Source organism: Pseudophryne corroboree, chromosome 7 (assembly GCF_028390025.1).
Source record: "Pseudophryne corroboree isolate aPseCor3 chromosome 7, aPseCor3.hap2, whole genome shotgun sequence".
Taxonomy (NCBI): Eukaryota; Metazoa; Chordata; class Amphibia; order Anura; family Myobatrachidae; genus Pseudophryne; species Pseudophryne corroboree.
Genome location: NC_086450.1, coordinates 504,351,092 through 504,370,331, shown reverse-complemented (window position 1 = coordinate 504,370,331; position 19,240 = coordinate 504,351,092). Strand labels below are relative to the sequence as shown.

The 19,240-nt window shown below is 48.4% G+C and overlaps 2 protein-coding genes across 2 annotated transcripts in view; both read right to left on the bottom strand.

Moving 5' to 3' along the window:
• The window catches only part of LOC134945826 (titin-like), a 62,338-nt gene extending 53,062 nt beyond the window's left edge, over positions 1-9,276 (bottom strand). The window contains exon 1 of the mRNA XM_063935340.1: positions 9,192-9,276. Within this exon, the coding sequence (XP_063791410.1) occupies positions 9,192-9,261 (70 nt within the window). The 5' untranslated portion in view covers positions 9,262-9,276. The remainder of the gene's footprint in view (positions 1-9,191) is intronic.
• A 4,661-nt stretch (positions 9,277-13,937) lies between these two features.
• The window catches only part of LOC134945825 (uncharacterized), a 65,253-nt gene continuing 59,950 nt past the window's right edge, over positions 13,938-19,240 (bottom strand). The window contains exon 6 of the mRNA XM_063935338.1: positions 13,938-14,853. Within this exon, the coding sequence (XP_063791408.1) occupies positions 14,750-14,853 (104 nt within the window). The 3' untranslated portion in view covers positions 13,938-14,749. The remainder of the gene's footprint in view (positions 14,854-19,240) is intronic.

Genomic DNA, 19,240 nt, shown 5'->3' with positions numbered 1-19,240 from the left:
TAGATCGCAGGCTGAATCGTTCACCAGCAGCTTGTAACAGACGGCTGATAGCAATGGATGTGTCGCTCCACGGGACACTTAATGGTCAAATGTGGTCCTTTCTTCTGTACCCTCAACGCGTTTCTCCGCACCTCAGGTGGCTTCTTCAAGAGGCAGATAGGTCGGGTAAGGAGATATTTTGAGATGAGTGAAGAGACGTACATTGGTGCAGTTTGGTTAATGGCCTTGTGGGTAAAAGTATTTTATATTGAATACAGTAAAATACAGGTAACCACTGGAGAGACTGATATAGTGGGTCTGCAGACAACAAAATTAGCCACACAGCTGCATTCAAGATGGATTGTAGTGGTGAGAGTCTCTTTTTGGTAAGACCAGTAAGAAGACTATTGCAATAATCAATGCGGGAGATAGTGAGTGCATGGATTTTAGTTTTTGCAGTGTCTTGTGTAAGGTATGGTCGTATTTTGGATATGTTTCTTAGATGCATGTAACGTGATTTTCAGACAGATTAAATGTGGGGAAACAAAGGATAGATCAGAGTCAAGGATGACACCTAGGCAGCGAGCTTGTGGGGTAGGGTTGATTGTAGAGTTCTCGAAAGTGATGGAGATATCAGGTTGGTAACTGCTATTGGCTGGTGGAAATATAAATAATTCTGTTTTGGAAATATTACGTTTGAGGTGGTGAGATGTCATCCAAGATGAAACGGCAGAAAGACATTCAGTGACACGGCCCAATACAGATAGAGACAAATCAGGGGCGATAGGTAGATTTGAGTATTATCTGTGTATACCGTAGATTATACTGAAACCCAAGAGAGCTGATTAGTTTACCAAGAGCCGATTACTTTACCAAGATATGAGGTATAGAGTAGATTGAGAAAAGCAGAAGACCTAACTTGAGTCTGTGTAAATCTGAGTGATGGATAATAAGCTGACGCTGACACTTCTACCCTTCCCCTAGCTTTGTAACTAAACGCCTTAGTAAATCCTTGCTTTATAAAGGTTGCAACATGCTACAGGTCAGGCCTCAACTCCCACCCACGGCATCACGTATACACCTAGACCCCGGACACCCACGCTGTGAGTCAAGTCTCTGTACTTGATAACCGGATAACCCACCGATGGCCATCCCTAGTATGAGCTACTAATTATTATTATTATTATTATCCTTTATTTATATGGCGCCACAAGGGTTCCGCAGCGCCCAATTACAGAATACATAAACAAAAAATCAAACAGGAAAACAGTAACTTACAGTTGATGACAATATAGGACAAGTACAGGGTAAATAAACATAGTTACATCAGCAGATGACACTGGAATAAGTATCAGGTGGCAGAAGACTGCTGGATGTGGTGCAGTTGAAGATTATTAAATTAAGAGAGAATAAGCACATGAGGGAAGAGGGCCCTGCTCGTGAGAGCTTACATTCTAAAGGGGAGGGGTAGACAGACAGGGGTGACACAGATGGGGTACATAGAGAGTGTAGGACAGAGGGTTAGGATGAGATTTGGCTGGGAATCCTCCCTATGATGATCCAACCAAGTTCCATCATTGCGGCTGGAACCTTACTAGCCCCATCTCACCAGCAACTATACACCTCCCAACTCACCCGCTTCGTTGATGTTGTAGGCTGCCGCCATATCATCCTGGGTTATTTGGCCAAGTCTCGGTGTGTTAGCTCTTCTTCTCTTTGTCATTTTGCTTATTTCTACCATGGAGCCCAACGTCTCTGGGAAGAAAAGACACACATCAGCAATTCCCTCCTTAGGTACGCCAGCCCGATGGTTGACAGGTGGGGTTGCAGGAAGAAAGGAAGGGGTTATTGGGTGACAGTGGGGGCAAGGTTATGATGCCAGGACTGCCCACTGTTTGGGTCATCCTGCAATCTGGATCCCAGAGGGGGAGGTATGCCAACTGGACTTAAAATGGGGGCCCGCTGCCTACTGCCAGAGCTCTGTTCTCATGCTGGGAATCCGCGGGGCAGTTCATGGGTCCCTCATGGAATCCCCTGAGTGCAATGATCAGAAATGGTGGTGACTGAGCAAAATCGGAGGTAAAATATTAGAGCTGTGAATAGAGCAATCACAGCTATTGTTAGATGGATTTTTGGACGTGGATTAATAGATCGACAATGTATAGCTCGACAGCATATGGCTGACATGCATTATTTCGATGGGTACTAAAGATCGACAGATGAAAGGTCGACGGGTACAAATGGTAGACAGGTTCAAAAGGTCAACATGAAAATGGTCAACACAAAAATGGTTGACATTTTTTTTTTGCTGTTTTAGCTCAAATCCTACCCTAACCCTCCCTCTAGTGCATAACCCTAACCCTCCCCCAGTGCCTAACCCTAACCCTCCCCCAGTGCCTAACCCTAACCCTCCCCCAGTGCCTAACCCTAACCCTCCCCCAGTGCCTAACCCTAACCCTCCCTCTAGTGCATAACCCTAACCCTCCCCCCTAGTACCTAAACCTAACCATCCCCCCAGTGCCTAACCCTGACCATCCCCCCAGTGCCTAATCCTAACCATTCCCCCTGTGCCTAATCATCCACCTAGTGCCTAATCCTAACCATCCCCCCTGTGCCTAACCCTCCCTCTAGTGCTAAACCCTAACCATCTGCTAGTGCCTAACCCTAACCATCCCCCCAGTGCCTAACCCTAACCATCCCCCCACCTGTGCCTAACCCTGACCATCTCCCCTGTGCCTAACCCTGACCCCCCTAGTGCCTAACCAACCCCCCTAGTGCTTAACCCTAACCATCCGCCTTGTGCCTAACCCTAACCATCCCCCCAGTGCCTAACCCTAAAAATCCCCCAGTGCCTAACCATCCCCCTAGTGCCTAATCCTAATCAACCCCCCTGTGCCTAACCCTCCCTCTAGTGACTAACCCTAACCAACCTCCCCAGTGCTTAACCCTAACCATCGCCCAACCTCCCCCTAGTGCCTAACCCAAATCATCCCCACTAGTGCCTAAACCTAACCACCCCCACCTGTGCCTAACCCTGACCATCTCCCCTGTGCCTAACCCTGACCCCCCTAGTGCCTAAACCTAACCATCCACCCTGTGCTTACCCCTAACCATCCACCCTGTGCCTACCTCTAACCATCCCCCCTGGGCCTAACTCTAACCACCCCCCCAGTGCCTAACCATAACCATCCCCCCTGTACCTAACCCTAACCATCGCCCCTGTGCCTAACCCTAACCATCTCCCCTAGTGCCTAACCCTAACCATCCCCCCTGTGCCTAACCATAACCATTCCCCCTGTGCCTAACCATAACCATCTCCCCTAGTGCCTAACCCTAACCATCCCCTCTAGTGCCTAACCATAACCCTCCCCCCTAGTACCTAAACCTAACCATCCCCCCAGTGCCTAACCCTGACCATCCCCCCAGTGCCTAATCCTAACCATTCCCCCTGTGCCTAATCATCCACCTAGTGCCTAATCCTAACCATCCCCCCTGTGCCTAACCCTCCCTCTAGTGCTAAACCCTAACCATCCGCTAGTGCCTAACCCTAACCATCCCCCCAGTGCCTAACCCTAACCATCCCCCCACCTGTGCCTAACCCTGACCATCTCCCCTGTGCCTAACCCTGACCCCCCTAGTGCCTAACCAACCCCCCTAGTGCTTAACCCTAACCATCCGCCTTGTGCCTAACCCTAACCATCCCCCCAGTGCCTAACCCTAAAAATCCCCCAGTGCCTAACCATCCCCCTAGTGCCTAATCCTAATCAACCCCCCTGTGCCTAACCCTCCCTCTAGTGACTAACCCTAACCAACCTCCCCAGTGCTTAACCCTAACCATCGCCCAACCTCCCCCTAGTGCCTAACCCAAATCATCCCCACTAGTGCCTAAACCTAACCACCCCCACCTGTGCCTAACCCTGACCATCTCCCCTGTGCCTAACAATGACCCCCCTAGTGCCTAAACCTAACCATCCACCCTGTGCTTACCCCTAACCATCCACCCTGTGCCTACCTCTAACCATCCCCCCTGGGCCTAACTCTAACCACCCCCCCAGTGCCTAACCATAACCATCCCCCCTGTACCTAACCCTAACCATCGCCCCTGTGCCTAACCCTAACCATCTCCCCTAGTGCCTAACCCTAACCATCCCCCCTGTGCCTAACCATAACCATTCCCCCTGTGCCTAACCATAACCATCTCCCCTAGTGCCTAACCCTAACCATCCCCTCTAGTGCCTAACCATAACCCTCCCCCCTAGTGCCTAACCATAACCATAGTTAGGCACAGCCATGACACGCCTGCATTTCCTGCTCCCCTTTACCCCAACACAGCATCTCCGCATCCGGACACCCATCTCCTATCAGTCACTATGCGATCACATGTTGAAGCGTCACACATACGCACTGTAGCCCTTGCGTCCAACTCTGAATAAAGCTCACTGTACGTATCCACACTTAAGAGGGGGCAGGGATCCCTGCTTCTTCTACCAAATTAGGCAGCAATCGGTGGACAGGTAACATCCCAAATGGCAGCGCAAACAGTGATGGCAGCCTGCGGGACCGTCCGTCTGTTACCATGACACACAAGAGGTGCACATCACCTGGAAAGCTGCTATGGACACCTTCTGTAGCACCAGGCAGAAGAAGGTAAGTGTAGGATGTGAATCAAATATTGGGATTTAACAATTTAATTGTGGGTAGGAATAACTATGAATTTATTGGTGTAAGTTATTTAATATAATAGTGACATCTCTGTGGTAATAATATAAGGTGGTGTGGTTAATAGCCTCCTTATATTTCTCCAGACAGGGTCCCAAAATCTCCAAATTCAGACAAGCAGCTACTGAGCTAAAGACAGGAGCAGCATCAGGAAGAGACAGCTGGAGGACCAGGAAGGAGAAACCTATCCTGATTCTGATGGGACAGTCCTGATGTTATTCCCAGTGCAGGTACGTACGTCTTCATACTGGTGAGCTGCCTGCGCCTCATAGCAGAGCACAGAGCCTTGCCCGTGTATGGGGGAATAGTGAGGGGTAGCATTGCCCGCGTATGGGAGGGGGATAGTGAGGGGTAGCATTGCCCGTGTATAGGAGGGGGACAGTGAGGGGTAGCATTGCCCGTGTATGGGGGAATAGTGAGGGGTAGCATTGCCCGTGTATAGGAGGATGATAGCAAGCAGTAGCAGAGTGGCCTAACACTGTCTGCAGTGATAATCATGCATCTTCTGCAATGGCCATGCCCACTGTGGTCATGCCAGCACTGACTGCCCCATAACTGCCCCCATTTAACATTACACCTAAAACACAGTCCTCACATAACATCAGCCTCCCCATCCCAGTCCTCATATAACATCAGCCTCCCCATCCTGATCCTGACATAACATCAGCCTCCCTATCCCAGTCCTCACATAACATCAGCCTCCTATCCCAGTCCTCACATAACATCAGCCTCCCCATACCAGTCCTCACATAACATCAGCCTCCCCATCCCAGTGCTCACATAACATCAGCCTCCCCATACCAGTCCTCACATAACATCAGCCTCCTATTCCAGGCTTCACATAACATCAACATCCCCATCCCAGTCCTCACATAACATCAGCCTCCCCATACCAGTCCTCACATTATATCAGCCTCCCCATCCCAGTGCTCACATAACATCAACATCCCCATCCCAGTCCTCACATAACATCAGCCTCCTATCCCAGTCCTCACATAACATCAGCCTCCCCAACCCAGTCTTCACATAACATCAGCCTCCCCATCCCGGACCTCACATAACATCAGCCTCCGCATACCAGTACCCACATAACATCAGCCTCCCCATACCAGTCCCGACATACCATCAGCCTCCCCATCCCAGTCCTCATATAACATCAGCCTCCCTATCCCAGTCCTCACATAACATCAGCCTCCACATACCAGGCCTCACATACTGTAACATCAGCCTCCCCATACCAGTCCTCACATACAGTAACATCAGCCTCTCCATCCCGGTCCTCACATAACAATAGCCTCCCCATCCCAGTCCTCACATAACATCAGCCTCCCCATCCCAGTCCTCACATAACATCAGCCTCCCCATCCTAGTCCTCACATAATATCAGTCTCCCCATCCCAGTCCTGACATAACATCAGCCTCCTATCCCAGTCCTCACATAACATCAACCGCCCCATACCAGTCCTGACATAACATCAGCCTCCTATCCCAGTCCTCACATAACATCAACCGCCTCATACCAGTCCTCACATAACATCAGCCTCCCCATACCAGTCCTCACATAACATCAGCCTCCCCATCCCAGTACTCACATAACATCAGCCTCCCCATCCCATTCCTTCAGGTCCACATGGGGCAGCTCATGCCTGTATCTGGTCATGTTAGGCTGTGGATAATATTATCTGATGTACTGTACCTCCAACCAGCAGAGTGGTCCGCATGCTCTTTTCCAGTAACTTGTATTTGATATAGCAGGTATAGGTACCGGCATCTTCTCTCTGGACATTTCTCAGCTCTAGAGATGCGTGTCCTCTACTGAGGGCTTCCTCACTTATTAAGGGCTTTTTCAGTTTATTCAGGCCACAACATGTCTTGTTCATGAACCACTTGTTCACCCCATCTTTTGTCCATTGCACGGTCAGCAATCCCATTTCAGGGAGCGTTTCTGTCTTGAAGATGCATTTCAGGGTAACATTAGTGCCTGGTGTAGCTTTCCGAACTTTGTCTCCAGCAATAGCTAAGAAAGCACCAGAATTGCTTTCTCTTACGGTTGATTGGGCTTCACTCATATTTGTTTGGGCTTCACTAAGATCTAAAGAGGGGCAGATGAACAGTCAGGCCCTCATCTCAAAAAGTCAGATATAGTCAGATATACTCACTGCCAACAGTCAGACTGTCATCACCAACAGTTAGGACCTCACCAGAAACAATCAGACTCTCATCACTAACATTTAGGACCTCACGTCCAACAGTCAGGACCTCACTGCCAACAGTAAGACCCTAATTACCAACAGTCAGGACCTCACTGCCAACAATCAGGACCTCACTGCCAACAGTCAGGCCTCATCACCAACAGTGAGGACCTCATCAGCAACAATCAGACTCTTATCACCAACAATCAGGACCTCACTGCCACCAGTCAGGCCCTCATCACCAACATCTGATATGTGTTAGGGTACATAGTAGTATACAACACAATGTGAAAATAGGGATTAATTAATGAATAACTGCACATGTAAATGAATTATTTTGTAAATGAAAGTGGCTCCTCCCAGAAATTAGGAGGGTCAATTTGTGGGGGTATAAAGATCCCAGAAGGGAATGGAACAGGACGTGCCTTGAAAAAGATCAGCATACTGATTGAAACGCGTTGGATAAAAAAAGGAGATCGGCAAACTGACCAGATGTGGACAAAGACGGGGTGCCCATTATAGGAGCTGACTCTTCCCAGGGGACTTTGAACATCATACAGCTTTTTTAAGAGCACTTCTCTTGTCCGATTTCTGGTAGGAAGCCACCTTCATAGAAACCTGGATTGTAACATCATTGAATGCCAAATATCCATTTATGAAATTAATGGAGCTTTCTTATTTTTTATTCTTGTTATTAAATGCAATTTGTTTTTAAATACATATATATTGGATTTTATTTTTTGGTGATGAACAATTCTTTTGCATATAAGATACATGTGGTGAACATACTGCATTAGATTGTTTGTCTTCTTCTTTTTATATTCACTCTGGATGTTTTCCATGTATAATACCTGCAAGTTATTTTGTTGAGAAGATACACATACAGAAATAGAGGATTCATACTTTTAAGTTAAGTTGGTCTCTTCCTCTTCTTCTCTAAATCTTCATTATAAGCGCAAAGGGAAAGGTGCCCCATATCAAAAAGTTTTCCTAAAATCATTTGAGGGTGCGGGAACACCCTTTTTTTGGGACACCCTTCCATTATTTGCTGCTTTAATGTCAAATTGTGATAAGTGCAAAATTTGTTCTAGCCTCATCACCAACAGTTAGGACCTCACCAGCAACAATCACACTCTCATCACAAACAATCAGGACCTCACTGCCAACAGTCAGGCCCTCATCATCAACAGTCACGACCTCGCCACCAACAATCAGGACCTCACTGCCAACAGTAAGACCCTCATCGCCAACAGTCACGTCCTTATCACTATCAATCAGGTCCTCACCACCAGGAATCAGGTCCTCATCACCAACAATCAGGACGTCACCACCTGCAGTCAGAACATCACCACCAACAATCAGGACCTCACCGCCAACAGTAAGACCCTCATCACAAACAGTGAGGACCTCAACACCAACACTCAGACCCTCATCACCAACAGTCACGTCCTCTCCTCCAACAATCCGGTCCTCACCACCAACAGGCATATCCTGACTACCAACAGTCAGGTCCCCATCACCAACAGGCAGGTCCTCATCAGTGACAGGCAAATCCTCAGGGCTGCCATCAGAAATTGTGGGGACTGGGACTGCCAGAATAGGCAGGACCCCCCTCTACTCCAACCCGCCCCACACACTTTCAGATCCCCCTGCAGCCTCCACAACTTACCATTCTGGGTGCCAGTTGCCAGTCCCGGGACAAGGCCGCAGGACATTAGGTGGCACCCCTAGTCATGACCGCGGCAGGCCGGGACCACAGCACAGGGAATGAGTCCGGAACAGGCAGCCATAGAGGGAGAGCGCTCCCAATTGACTGCTGGTCTGCGAGCTCTAATTGGCTCGCTGCCGCTCTAAATCCAAAATGTCACCCGTGCTGTCCCTCTATGGCAGCCTGTGGTGAACTCCTATCCACACTGGTCCCATTTTGATCCGGGCCCAGGACTGGAGTCCCCGGCAGTCATGTCCTGATGGTGGCCCTAAGGGGACCTCACCACCAACTGAGAAGACAAATTATACAAACATTTCCAATTTGAATTAGAGAATAAAAACCCAACTTGTTAATGTCTTAGGGATCTATGTACTATGTCTAGGAGAGAGAAAAAGTAGACAGTGATAAAGTTCCAACCAACCAGCTCCTCACTGTCATTTTTTAAACACAGCTTGCAACATAACAGTTAAGAGCTGATTGGATTATGCTTTATTTCCATCCACTTTATCTTTTTCAAGGCTTAGTACATAGACCCCTTAGTAACACAAAAACTTTAAAAAGTAATTTACAGTATATACAGTAAACTGACTTACCGCTATAAAGCCACAATAGTTGGAATATGAGAAAACATGTAGACATGGTGAGATGAGGTCTGTTTTCCATCAGTTCCAGAGAAAGTGAAAGTCACCGAGCGAAACTGTTTATAATAATCTCCTTATCACACGGAACACTTGTTGAGGGGCGGGGCATATATCACATACGTTACGCCAAGTTTGGTGAGAACACGAAGCTCCATTATGAGAACTGCCTTACATTGTTACACTGAGAACCTCAGGCTACGCTAACCTTCTATACTAATACCACCAAAAGTAATCAGCTTTCATACTGTACAAATAATAGATCTATAATTCAATGCAACCACACTATATATATAAATATATATATATATATATATAGTCATGCCATATGGTGAGACGCCTGGCAGGACTGAGATGCTCCCATGCAAGGAGCTTATTGTATTTTTCATGCAATTTTGGTACATTGGTACCATCGTCAGAAATCGAGTCATGTCGCAGATTCGGAATGCCTTGTAGACGCGCAGGATGACCTGCTCTCCCAGGACGCAGAGGGCTCTCCAGTAGCTAGCGAGATCGCAAGTGATGATTTATGCGCACCTAGAAAACGCCATATAAACGGCAACGACACGCCTGCATTACCCGGCCACTCCCCATTCCCACCCGCCAAACGCTGACTTCCTGTCACTCACTGTACGACTAATTCCTCAGTGCGACCGCAATCGTAATTCCCTCACTGCGTGCGCCAACTACGGCTCAGATGCATGCGCAGTAAGAAAACATCGGCTGATTTGCTTGCGATGGGCCTTATTCAGTATAGATCGCATTTTTTAACCCAATGTGCATGCGATCACATATCACTTATGCGGACGCAGCGTTGTGGGGGCGACGACTCAGTGTTGTGGGGGTGCGGCATTGGAAACAGGGGCGGGGTGGCCATGTGTACTAGAGACCCCAGGCGTACAGGAATTGGTGCTATGCATGTACAAAGTCACGGATGAAGCACAACGGATCTTGGAATGCGGATAATCCGCGGCCACTCGTCTTGGAACCCTTTTTGCGCAGATTCAGACTCAGCCGCACACAGGTGTACAAATGTTGCACATTTACAGTATATGTTTTCATTGCCCCTGTTCGTTCCCATGATCCTTGATTATCTCAGGTGAGTTCCTTACCTTCTATTACGAGGATCATCTCTCGCTGTCAGCCATATTGGATCAGACAGGTGTAATTTCCACTGCCGCTCCAGGTGAGGACGTCAGAACCAGCGAGATGTTCCCATCCTTACATTGCTCCAAAGGCACCAAGGCCCGGGGGTTATAAATTGTCACATTGCTTTCTTTGTATTCCACTAGGGGGCGCCCATCGTGGTCCCAGCTTGTTACTGTAGGGCAGATTTATTAAGCTCGGTGAAGTAATAAAGTGGAAGGTGATAAAGGACCAGCCAATCAGATCCGAACTACCATGTTACGGGCTGGGTTTGAAAAATTACAGTTAGGAGCTGACTGGCTGGTGCTTTATCACCTTCCACTTTTTCACTTCACCGAGCTTAATAAAACTGCCCCTATATCTCCACAGGAGGACATTTGAAATATGTGGCATTATATTAAGACTAGCTGTATCTTTGGCCTAAAGTAGGACTATGGGGGACATTTACTAAGCAGTGATAAGAGCGGAGAAGTGAGCCAGTGGAGAAGTTGCCCATGGCAACCAATCAGCACTGAAGTAACATCTATAATTTGCATACTATAAAATGATACAGAGCTGCTGATTGGTTGTTGGGGAATTTTCTCCACTGGCTCACTTCTCCGCTCTTATCACTGCTTAGTAAATGTCCCCCTATATTACTCTCCCTTCATTATAGAGTAACCCTGGTGTATTATTGTGTTTCCAGCGGCCGCTGCAGAGCCAGAAGTGGACTACGTGAATCTGACATCAGTGTGACCCCCGCCCCGTATCACGCTACCATCCGGAACCTGGCCGCAGCAGAATATGGAGAGAGATATGGCAGCCATGTACTATACCTTGGTGTCTATAGAAATAGAAACTCACTTGTATATTTTACTACAGTTTAATGATAATAAAGATATGGCTTCATACGGTCACGGTTACAGGAATAACACACTGACATGTAAATAAGGTTTATTTGTTTGTAGGGAAAAATCAATTATATTGAAAAACAACAAAGAGTAATAACTAAACAAAAGTACATAAAATAAACCTGGCAGCAGAACTGCAATATGGGGGATTTGGTTTATTGGTTGTAAAACACAAAGGTAAAAATAAAATATTACAGTCCTGTCCCCTACTTAAAACCATAAACACGCAGTCTCATCACCTGCTAAAAACCATTAGCGTGCGGTCCTGTCACCTACTGAAAACCATAAGTGCGCGGTCTCGTCATCTACTGAAAACTATAAGCGTTCAGCTCCATCACCTACTGAAAACCAGTATCCGGACTCCAGGTCGACAACAAAAAGGTTGACACACCTTAGGTCGACGCCAATTGGTCGACACAGCTTAGGTCGACATGGACAAAAGGTCGACAGGAACAAGGTTGACATGGAAAAAGGTCGACATGCGTTTTTTATGGGTTTTTTTTTCTTTTTTCGAACCTTTTCATACTTAACGATCCACGTGGACTACGATTGGAACGGTAAAGTATGCCGAGCGAAGCGGTAGCGGAGCGAAGGCACCATGCCCGAAGCATGGCGAGCGAAGCGAGCCATGTGAGGGGACGCGGTGCACTAATTGGGGTTCCCGGTCACTCTACGAAGAAAACGACACCAAAAAAACATAAAAAACTCATGTCGACCATTTTCCATGTCGACCTTGTTCCTGTCGACCTTTGTCCATGTCGATCTTTTTCCATGTCGACCTAAGGTGTGTCGACCAATTGGCGTCGACCTAAGGTGTGTCGACCTTTTTGTTGTCGACCCTGAGTCCCAGACCCCTGAAAACCATAAGCGTGAGGTCCCGTTACCTATTAAAAACCATAAATGAGCAGTTCCGTCACCTACTGAAAACCATAAGTGTCCTGCCATCTACACAATAGAGATGATCAAAAATATTTGTTTTGTGTGTGGAATTTTGCATGCGTCATTGGTCTCACCCGTATCACACAACAGAAATGTGACTGTTGTCCTTGGATTATATATTCCTCAAAATGCAAACTCACAAATACAGTGCGGAACAGCGAAGCAAAAGACTGATCACCTTCTGTACACAACTTATCTCTGATACACACAATGGGGGTCATTCCGAGTTGTTCGTTTGGCTGCCGTTTTTAGCAGAATTGCGATCAGGCTAAAAACCGGCAATTCTGTGCTTGCATTAAGGCCGCAGGGCGCACGCGCCATGTACTTTCACACAAAACTAAGCAATTTTACACAGGGCTGTGCAACGCTTTTCAGTCGCTCTGCTGATCGGTGAGTGATTGACAGGAAGTGGGTGTTTCTGGGCGTAAACTGACCATTTTCCGGGAGTGTGCTAAAACACGCAGGCGTGCCAGACGAAAACGCAGGAGTGGCTGGAGGAACGGGGGAGTGGCTGGCCGAACGCAGGGCGTGTTTGTGACGTCAAACCAGGAACCAAACAGTCTGCAGTGATCGCAATCCATGAGTAGGTCTGGAGCTACTCAGAAACTGCAGGGAAATATTTAATAGCAGAACTGCTAATCTTTCGTTCGCTATTCTGCTAAGCTAAGATACACTCCCAGAGGGCGGCAGCTTAGCGTGTGCAATGCTGCTAAAAGCAGCTAGCGAGCGAACAACTCGGAATGAGGGCCCATGTGCACTGCAGGTGGGGCAGCTGTAACATGTGCAGAGAGAGTTAGATTTGGGTGGGGTGTGTTCAATCTGCAATCTAAATTGCAATGTAAACATAAAGCAGCCAGTATTTACCCTGCACAGTTTTTCCCAACTGATAACAAAGTTCCTGCTGCGATCAACTCGGAATTACCCCCAATAGGTGCAGCCATTTTGTCCACTGATACCAGTCTCCATGGGAACACGGCCTAACAATCCACAGGAAAGTAGGGACATCGGTGATAGGTTAATTATTGTCTCCGCCCCCACAACAGGGGCTTTCTAGAGCCAAAACACATACGATATACGTAACCAAAACAAATATGAAAGGGCAGATTGTGGGGGTTATTCAGAGTTGTTAGCAAACCAAAAAGTTAGCAATTGGGCAAAACCATGTGCACTGCAGGTGGGGCAGATGTAACATGTGCAGAGAGAGTTAGATTTGTGTAATGTGTAATTGCTTCCTTTTTTGGTTTGCTAACAACTCTGAATAACCCCCAGTAACAATGCAATTGTATATGTAGCATTACCAGAACATTATAAGACATTGCATATAGCATGTATTCTTATAATCGAGATGCAGTTAATTTACCGGCCATCGGGATCCCGGCGGTCAGTAGACCAACCCCGGAATATCGACATCCGGCAAAATTCCGACGGCCAGAATGCCGAACAAAGCCCCCATTTCCCACCCCAGTGGTGGTACACGCCACCACCCGAGGGGAATATAATAGTGTTGCGAGCAAAGCCCAAAGCGCGGCGCGCACAGTGAGCACACGAGGGGACTCGCTGCGCTCGCTGCCGGGATAGCGATATTCCGGCATCTGTCTCCTGACCGCCGAGATCCCGACGCCCGGTATTACATACCGGACCCTTAGAATCGTGTCAGCAGTTTTACAGGTAGTCCGTAGTGTGACCGCCATATCAATTGTTCTTGGAATAATCCATATATTCAATGTTCTGTTTTATTTTTTAATATCATCTATTTATTTTTTTACAATTTATTTATTTTATCAGAGAATCTGAATCCAATTCTAGGCTTTCGGTTACACTTCATAAATTGCAGCGATACCAGAGAATCATCCTTACCGACACATTTTGATAAATACAGTAGGTGCCAAAGTTCCTCTTCTTACAGTCCTAGCCTAGTAATAATACATTGCAAAGTCCTCTTTGGCAGTCGTCCCGTCCCGATCAGATCCGTTTCATGAAGGATGCAGAAAGAAGCTCATAGGCTTCTATAGGGTAACGCCACTCTCCGCACCGTAGTCCCGGCGTTCAGGGCTTATGGAAAAGTCTTAGTACATAGACCCAATGACAAAGTTGGGGTGAAAGGGGGCATTTATTGGTGACATTTCTGCCAGCTCAGACTTAGGTGTAAATGTTATAGGTTGAGAGAAGCCCGAGGTACGGGAGTTTGTGAGCGAATGCATTTATTTTTAAAGCGGCAATCATTTTGTAAATGGTTGCCTCTTTAAAAAGAAAGGCATTCTCGCACAAACTCCCGCACCCCCGTCTTCTCTCAACCTATAACATTTACCCCCTAGCATTCCTCAGGTCTTGTCTTATACTTCACTTGGGATGGATTTTGTAGATGCCCCCTGCAGCGTATTAATCCTGAAGACTGCCGCTATATTGCTTGTGCCAGATATTCTGCGTTAACCATGAAGCACGGCTATAGCAAAAAGGACTTTGTGCTCTTTATAAATAATCTATAGCCAGCACTTTGGAACCTCACGCGAAGCTTTGTGAGGAAAATAAAACTCAGAATCAACCCTCAAAACAAAAGAAAATAAAGACAGCGAGACAACCGGTGACGGCCACCACTCCGAAGACCAGTCCAATTTTTAAAGTCTTGAATTCAGGTGCAGCATCTGTATAGTGATGAAAATGAGAGTTTTAGATTAGAATGAAACTGGTACAATTTATAAAGTTTTTTCAATCACTCAGACAAGGCACACGTGACGTCATGACGTTAAGTGCGCCGCTGTGAGACAGAAAGCCAGACGCAGCACAAAGAAGACAGCCACAGCAAAAGACACAGGTTTAGGTAAGTGTCTGGGGGCTGCAGGGATTGGATGTGTGTGCTGGGTGAGACAGAAGGTAGGCTGGCTGGAGAGACAGAAGGTGTGCAGGCTGGAACTAGAGAGACACTGGGGGGCTGAAGAGACAGAAGGTGGGCTGGCTGGAGAGACAGAAGGTGTGCAGGCTGGAACTAGAGAGACACTGGGGGGCTGAAGAGACAGAAGGTGGGCTGGCTGGAGAGACAGAAGGTGTGCAGGCTGGAACTAGAGAGACACTGGGGGGCTGGAGAGACAGAAGGTGTGCAGGCTGGAACTAGAGAGACACTGGGGGGCTGGAGAGACAGAAGGTGGGCTGGCTGGAGAGACAGAAGGTGTGCAGACTGGAACTGGATAGACACTGGGGGGCTGGAGAGACAGAAGGTGGGCTGGCTGGAGAGACAGAAGGTGTGCAGGCTGGAACTAGAGAGACACTGGGGGGCTGGAGAGACAGAAGGTGTGCAGACTGGAACTAGAGAGACACTGGGGGGCTGGAGAGACAGAAGGTGAGCTGGCTGGAGAGACAGAAGGTGTGCAGGCTGGAACTAGAGAGACACTAGGGGGCTGGAGAGACAGAAGGTGTGCAGGCTGGAACTGGATAGACACTGGGGGGCTGGACAGACAGAAGGTGGGCTGGCTGGAGAGACAGAAGGTGTGCAGGCTGGAACTAGAGAGACACTGGGGGGCTGGAGAGACAGAAGGTGGGCTGGCTGGAGAGACAGAAGGTGTGCAGGCTGGAACTAGAGAGACACTGGGGGGCTGGAGAGACAGAAGGTGTGCAGGCTGGAACTGGAGAGACACTGGGGGGCTGGAGAGACAGAAGGTGGGCTGGCTGGAGAGACAGAAGGTGTGCAGGCTGGAACTAGAGAGACACTGGAGGGCTGGAGAGACAGAAGGTGTGTAGGCTGGAACTGGATAGACACTGGGGGGCTGGAGAGACAGAAGGTGTGCTGGCTGGAGAGACAGAAGGTGTGCTGGCTGGAGAGACAGAAGGTGTGCTGGCTGGAGAGACAGAAGGTGGACTGGCTGGAGAGACAGATGGTGTTCTGGCTGGAACTAGAGAGACACTGGGGGGCTGAAGAGACAGAAGGTGGGCTGGCTGGAGAGACAGAAGGTGTGCAGGCTGGAACTAGAGAGACACTGGGGGGCTGGAGAGACAGAAGGTGGGCTGGCTGGAGAGACAGAAGGTGTGCAGGCTGGAACTAGAGAGACACTGGGGGGCTGGAGAGACAGAAGGTGTGCAGGCTGGAGAGACAGAAGGTGTGCAGGCTGGAACTGGAGAGACACTGGGGGGCTGGAGAGACAGAAGGTGGGCTGGCTGGAGAGACAGAAGGTGTGCAGGCTGGAACTAGAGAGACACTGGAGGGCTGGAGAGACAGAAGGTGTGCAGGCTGGAACTGGATAGACACTGGGGGGCTGGACAGACAGAAGGTGGGCTGGCTGGAGAGACAGAAGGTGTGCAGGCTGGAACTAGAGAGACACTGGGGGGCTGGAGAGACAGAAGGTGGGCTGGCTGGAGAGACAGAAGGTGTGCAGGCTGGAACTAGAGAGACACTGGGGGGCTGGAGAGACAGAAGGTGTGCAGGCTGGAGAGACAGAAGGTGTGCAGGCTGGAACTGGAGAGACACTGGGGGGCTGGAGAGACAGAAGGTGGGCTGGCTGGAGAGACAGAAGGTGTGCAGGCTGGAACTAGAGAGACACTGGGGGGCTGGAGAGACAGAAGGTGTGCAGGCTGGAACTGGAAAGACACTGGGGGGGCTGGAGAGACAGAAGGTAGGCTGGCTGGAGAGACAGAAGGTGTGCAGGCTGTAACTAGAGAGACACTGGGGGGCTGGAGAGACAGAAGGCGGGCTGGCTGGAGAGAATAGAAGGTGTGCAGGCTGGAACTAGAGAGACACTGGGGGGCTGGAGAGACAGAAGGTGGGCTGGCTGGAGAGACAGAAGGTGTGCAGGCTGGAACTAGAGAGACACTGGGGGGCTGGAGAGACAGAAGGTGTGCAGGCTGGAACTAGAGAGGCACTGGGGGGCTGGAGAGACAGAAGGTGGGCTGGCTGGAGAGACAGAAGGTGTGCAGGCTGGAACTAGAGAGACACTGGGGAGCTGGAGAGACAGAAGGCGGGCTGGCTGGAGAGACAGAAGGTGTGCAGGCTGGAACTAGAGAGACACTGGGGGGCTGGAGAGACAGAAGGTGTGCAGGCTGGAACTAGAGAGACACTGGGGGGCTGGAGAGACAGAAGGTGGGCTGGCTGGAGAGACCGAAGGTGTGCAGGCTGGAACTAGAGAGACACTAGGGGGCTGGAGAGACAGAAGGTGTGCAGGCTGGAACTGGATAGATACTGGGGGGCTGGACAGACAGAAGGTGGGCTGGCTGGAGAGACCGAAGGTGTACAGGCTGGAACTAGAGAGACACTGGGGGGCTGGAGAGACAGAAGGTGGGCTGGCTAGAACTAGAGAGACACTGGGGGGCTGGAGAGACAGAAGGTGGGCTGGCTGGAGAGACCGAAGGTGTACAGGCTGGAACTAGAGAGACACTGGGGGGCTGGAGAGACAGAAGGTGGGCTGGCTAGAACTAGAGAGACACTGGGGGGCTGGAGAGATAGTAGGCTGGAGAGACAGAAGGAGGCCAGCTGGAGCTGCAGACACATGGGATGAGGCAAAAGAGAACTGGGGGAAAGAGGCTGGAGATTATTCTCAAGTGGAAGTATTACTGGCACATTACTAACTCCTTTGCCCCCCACCCCAATTCAGCTGTTCTACTGTGTATGCGCTGCTGGGGGAGGGGGATGGGGGGACCCCACAGTCTATTTTTCCTCTGGAGGGGGAGTCCTGTCTACTTTTTTTTTTTTTTTCAATTTTTGATGGCAGCCCTGGGAAGATGGTTAGTTGTTTTGTGAGGGTCATGTCTCAAAACATTAACACTAGAAAAGTTGTCTATGGCCAGTCATGCCGGGTTTGGCGCTTGGACCTCTGTTTAATCCTCGGCAATGTGATTTTATGACGTAATATCTGATGGCTATTGTCTGTTTTTGCTGTGCTGGATCAGACATTGATAAAATGAACTTAACGTCTCATAAAATGCACATGAAATGGTGCCGTCTACAGATTGGTTTATTTATTCATTACTTATTTGTTAACCGTTACTTGAATAGCGCAACAAATTCTGTTGCATTTCACAATTGGAAACAACAGTGATAAAACAAAACTGGGTAATAGACAGACAGTCATAGAGGTAGGAGGGCCCTGCTCGCAAGCTTATGCTCTATAGGGAAATAGGCACTGATATACAAGGACATGTATAATGGTCCAACAGATTGTTAAGGTGGGCTGTATGATATGGTCACACAGAAATGTTGGCCAGGGGTTAGAAGGATGGGAAAGCGAAGAAAGAGAAAATATGTGAGGATATGAGTGGACTGTACAGTGGGGATGCAGTTGGATAGGAAAGCAAATGAAGGTTATGTGGGTGGTTCTGGAATTTAATAAGCTTTCTTGAAGAGGTGAGCATTTAGGGAACGCTTGTAGGTTTGGAGACTAGAGGTAAGTCTTATTGTGCGTGGGAGGGCATTTCACAGAGTGGGTGCAGACCAAAAAAAGTCCTGCAATCAGGAGCGAGTAATGCGTGTGGATGACAGACGCAGATCTTGTGAAGAACGGAGAGGTCGGGTTGGGAGATATTTTGAGATAAGGGAAGAGATGTATGTTGGTGCAGTTTGGTTAATAGCCTTGTGTGTAAATAAAAGGATTTTGTATTGAATACGTCAGAATACAGGTAACCAATGGAGTGACTGACAGAGCGGATCCGCAGACGATGAATACTATTACAATCAATGCGGGAGATAATGAGAGCATGGATTAGAGTTTTTGCTGTGTGTTGTGTAAGGTATGATCGTATTTTGGATATGTGTCTTAGATGTATGTAACATGATTTGGAGACAGATTGAATGTGAGGAACAAAGGACAGTTCGGAGTCAAGAATGACACCTAGGCAGCGAGCTTGGGGGGTAGGATTGATTGTCGAGTTCTCAAAAGTGATAGAGATATCAGGTTGGTAACTTTTATTGGTCGGTTGAAATATAATGAATTCTGTCTTGGAAATATTAAGTTTAAGGTGGCGAGATGTCATCCAAGATGAAACGGCAGAAAGGCATTCAGTGACACGGACCAATACAGATGATTCTGAAATCCGAAAGAGCTGATTAGT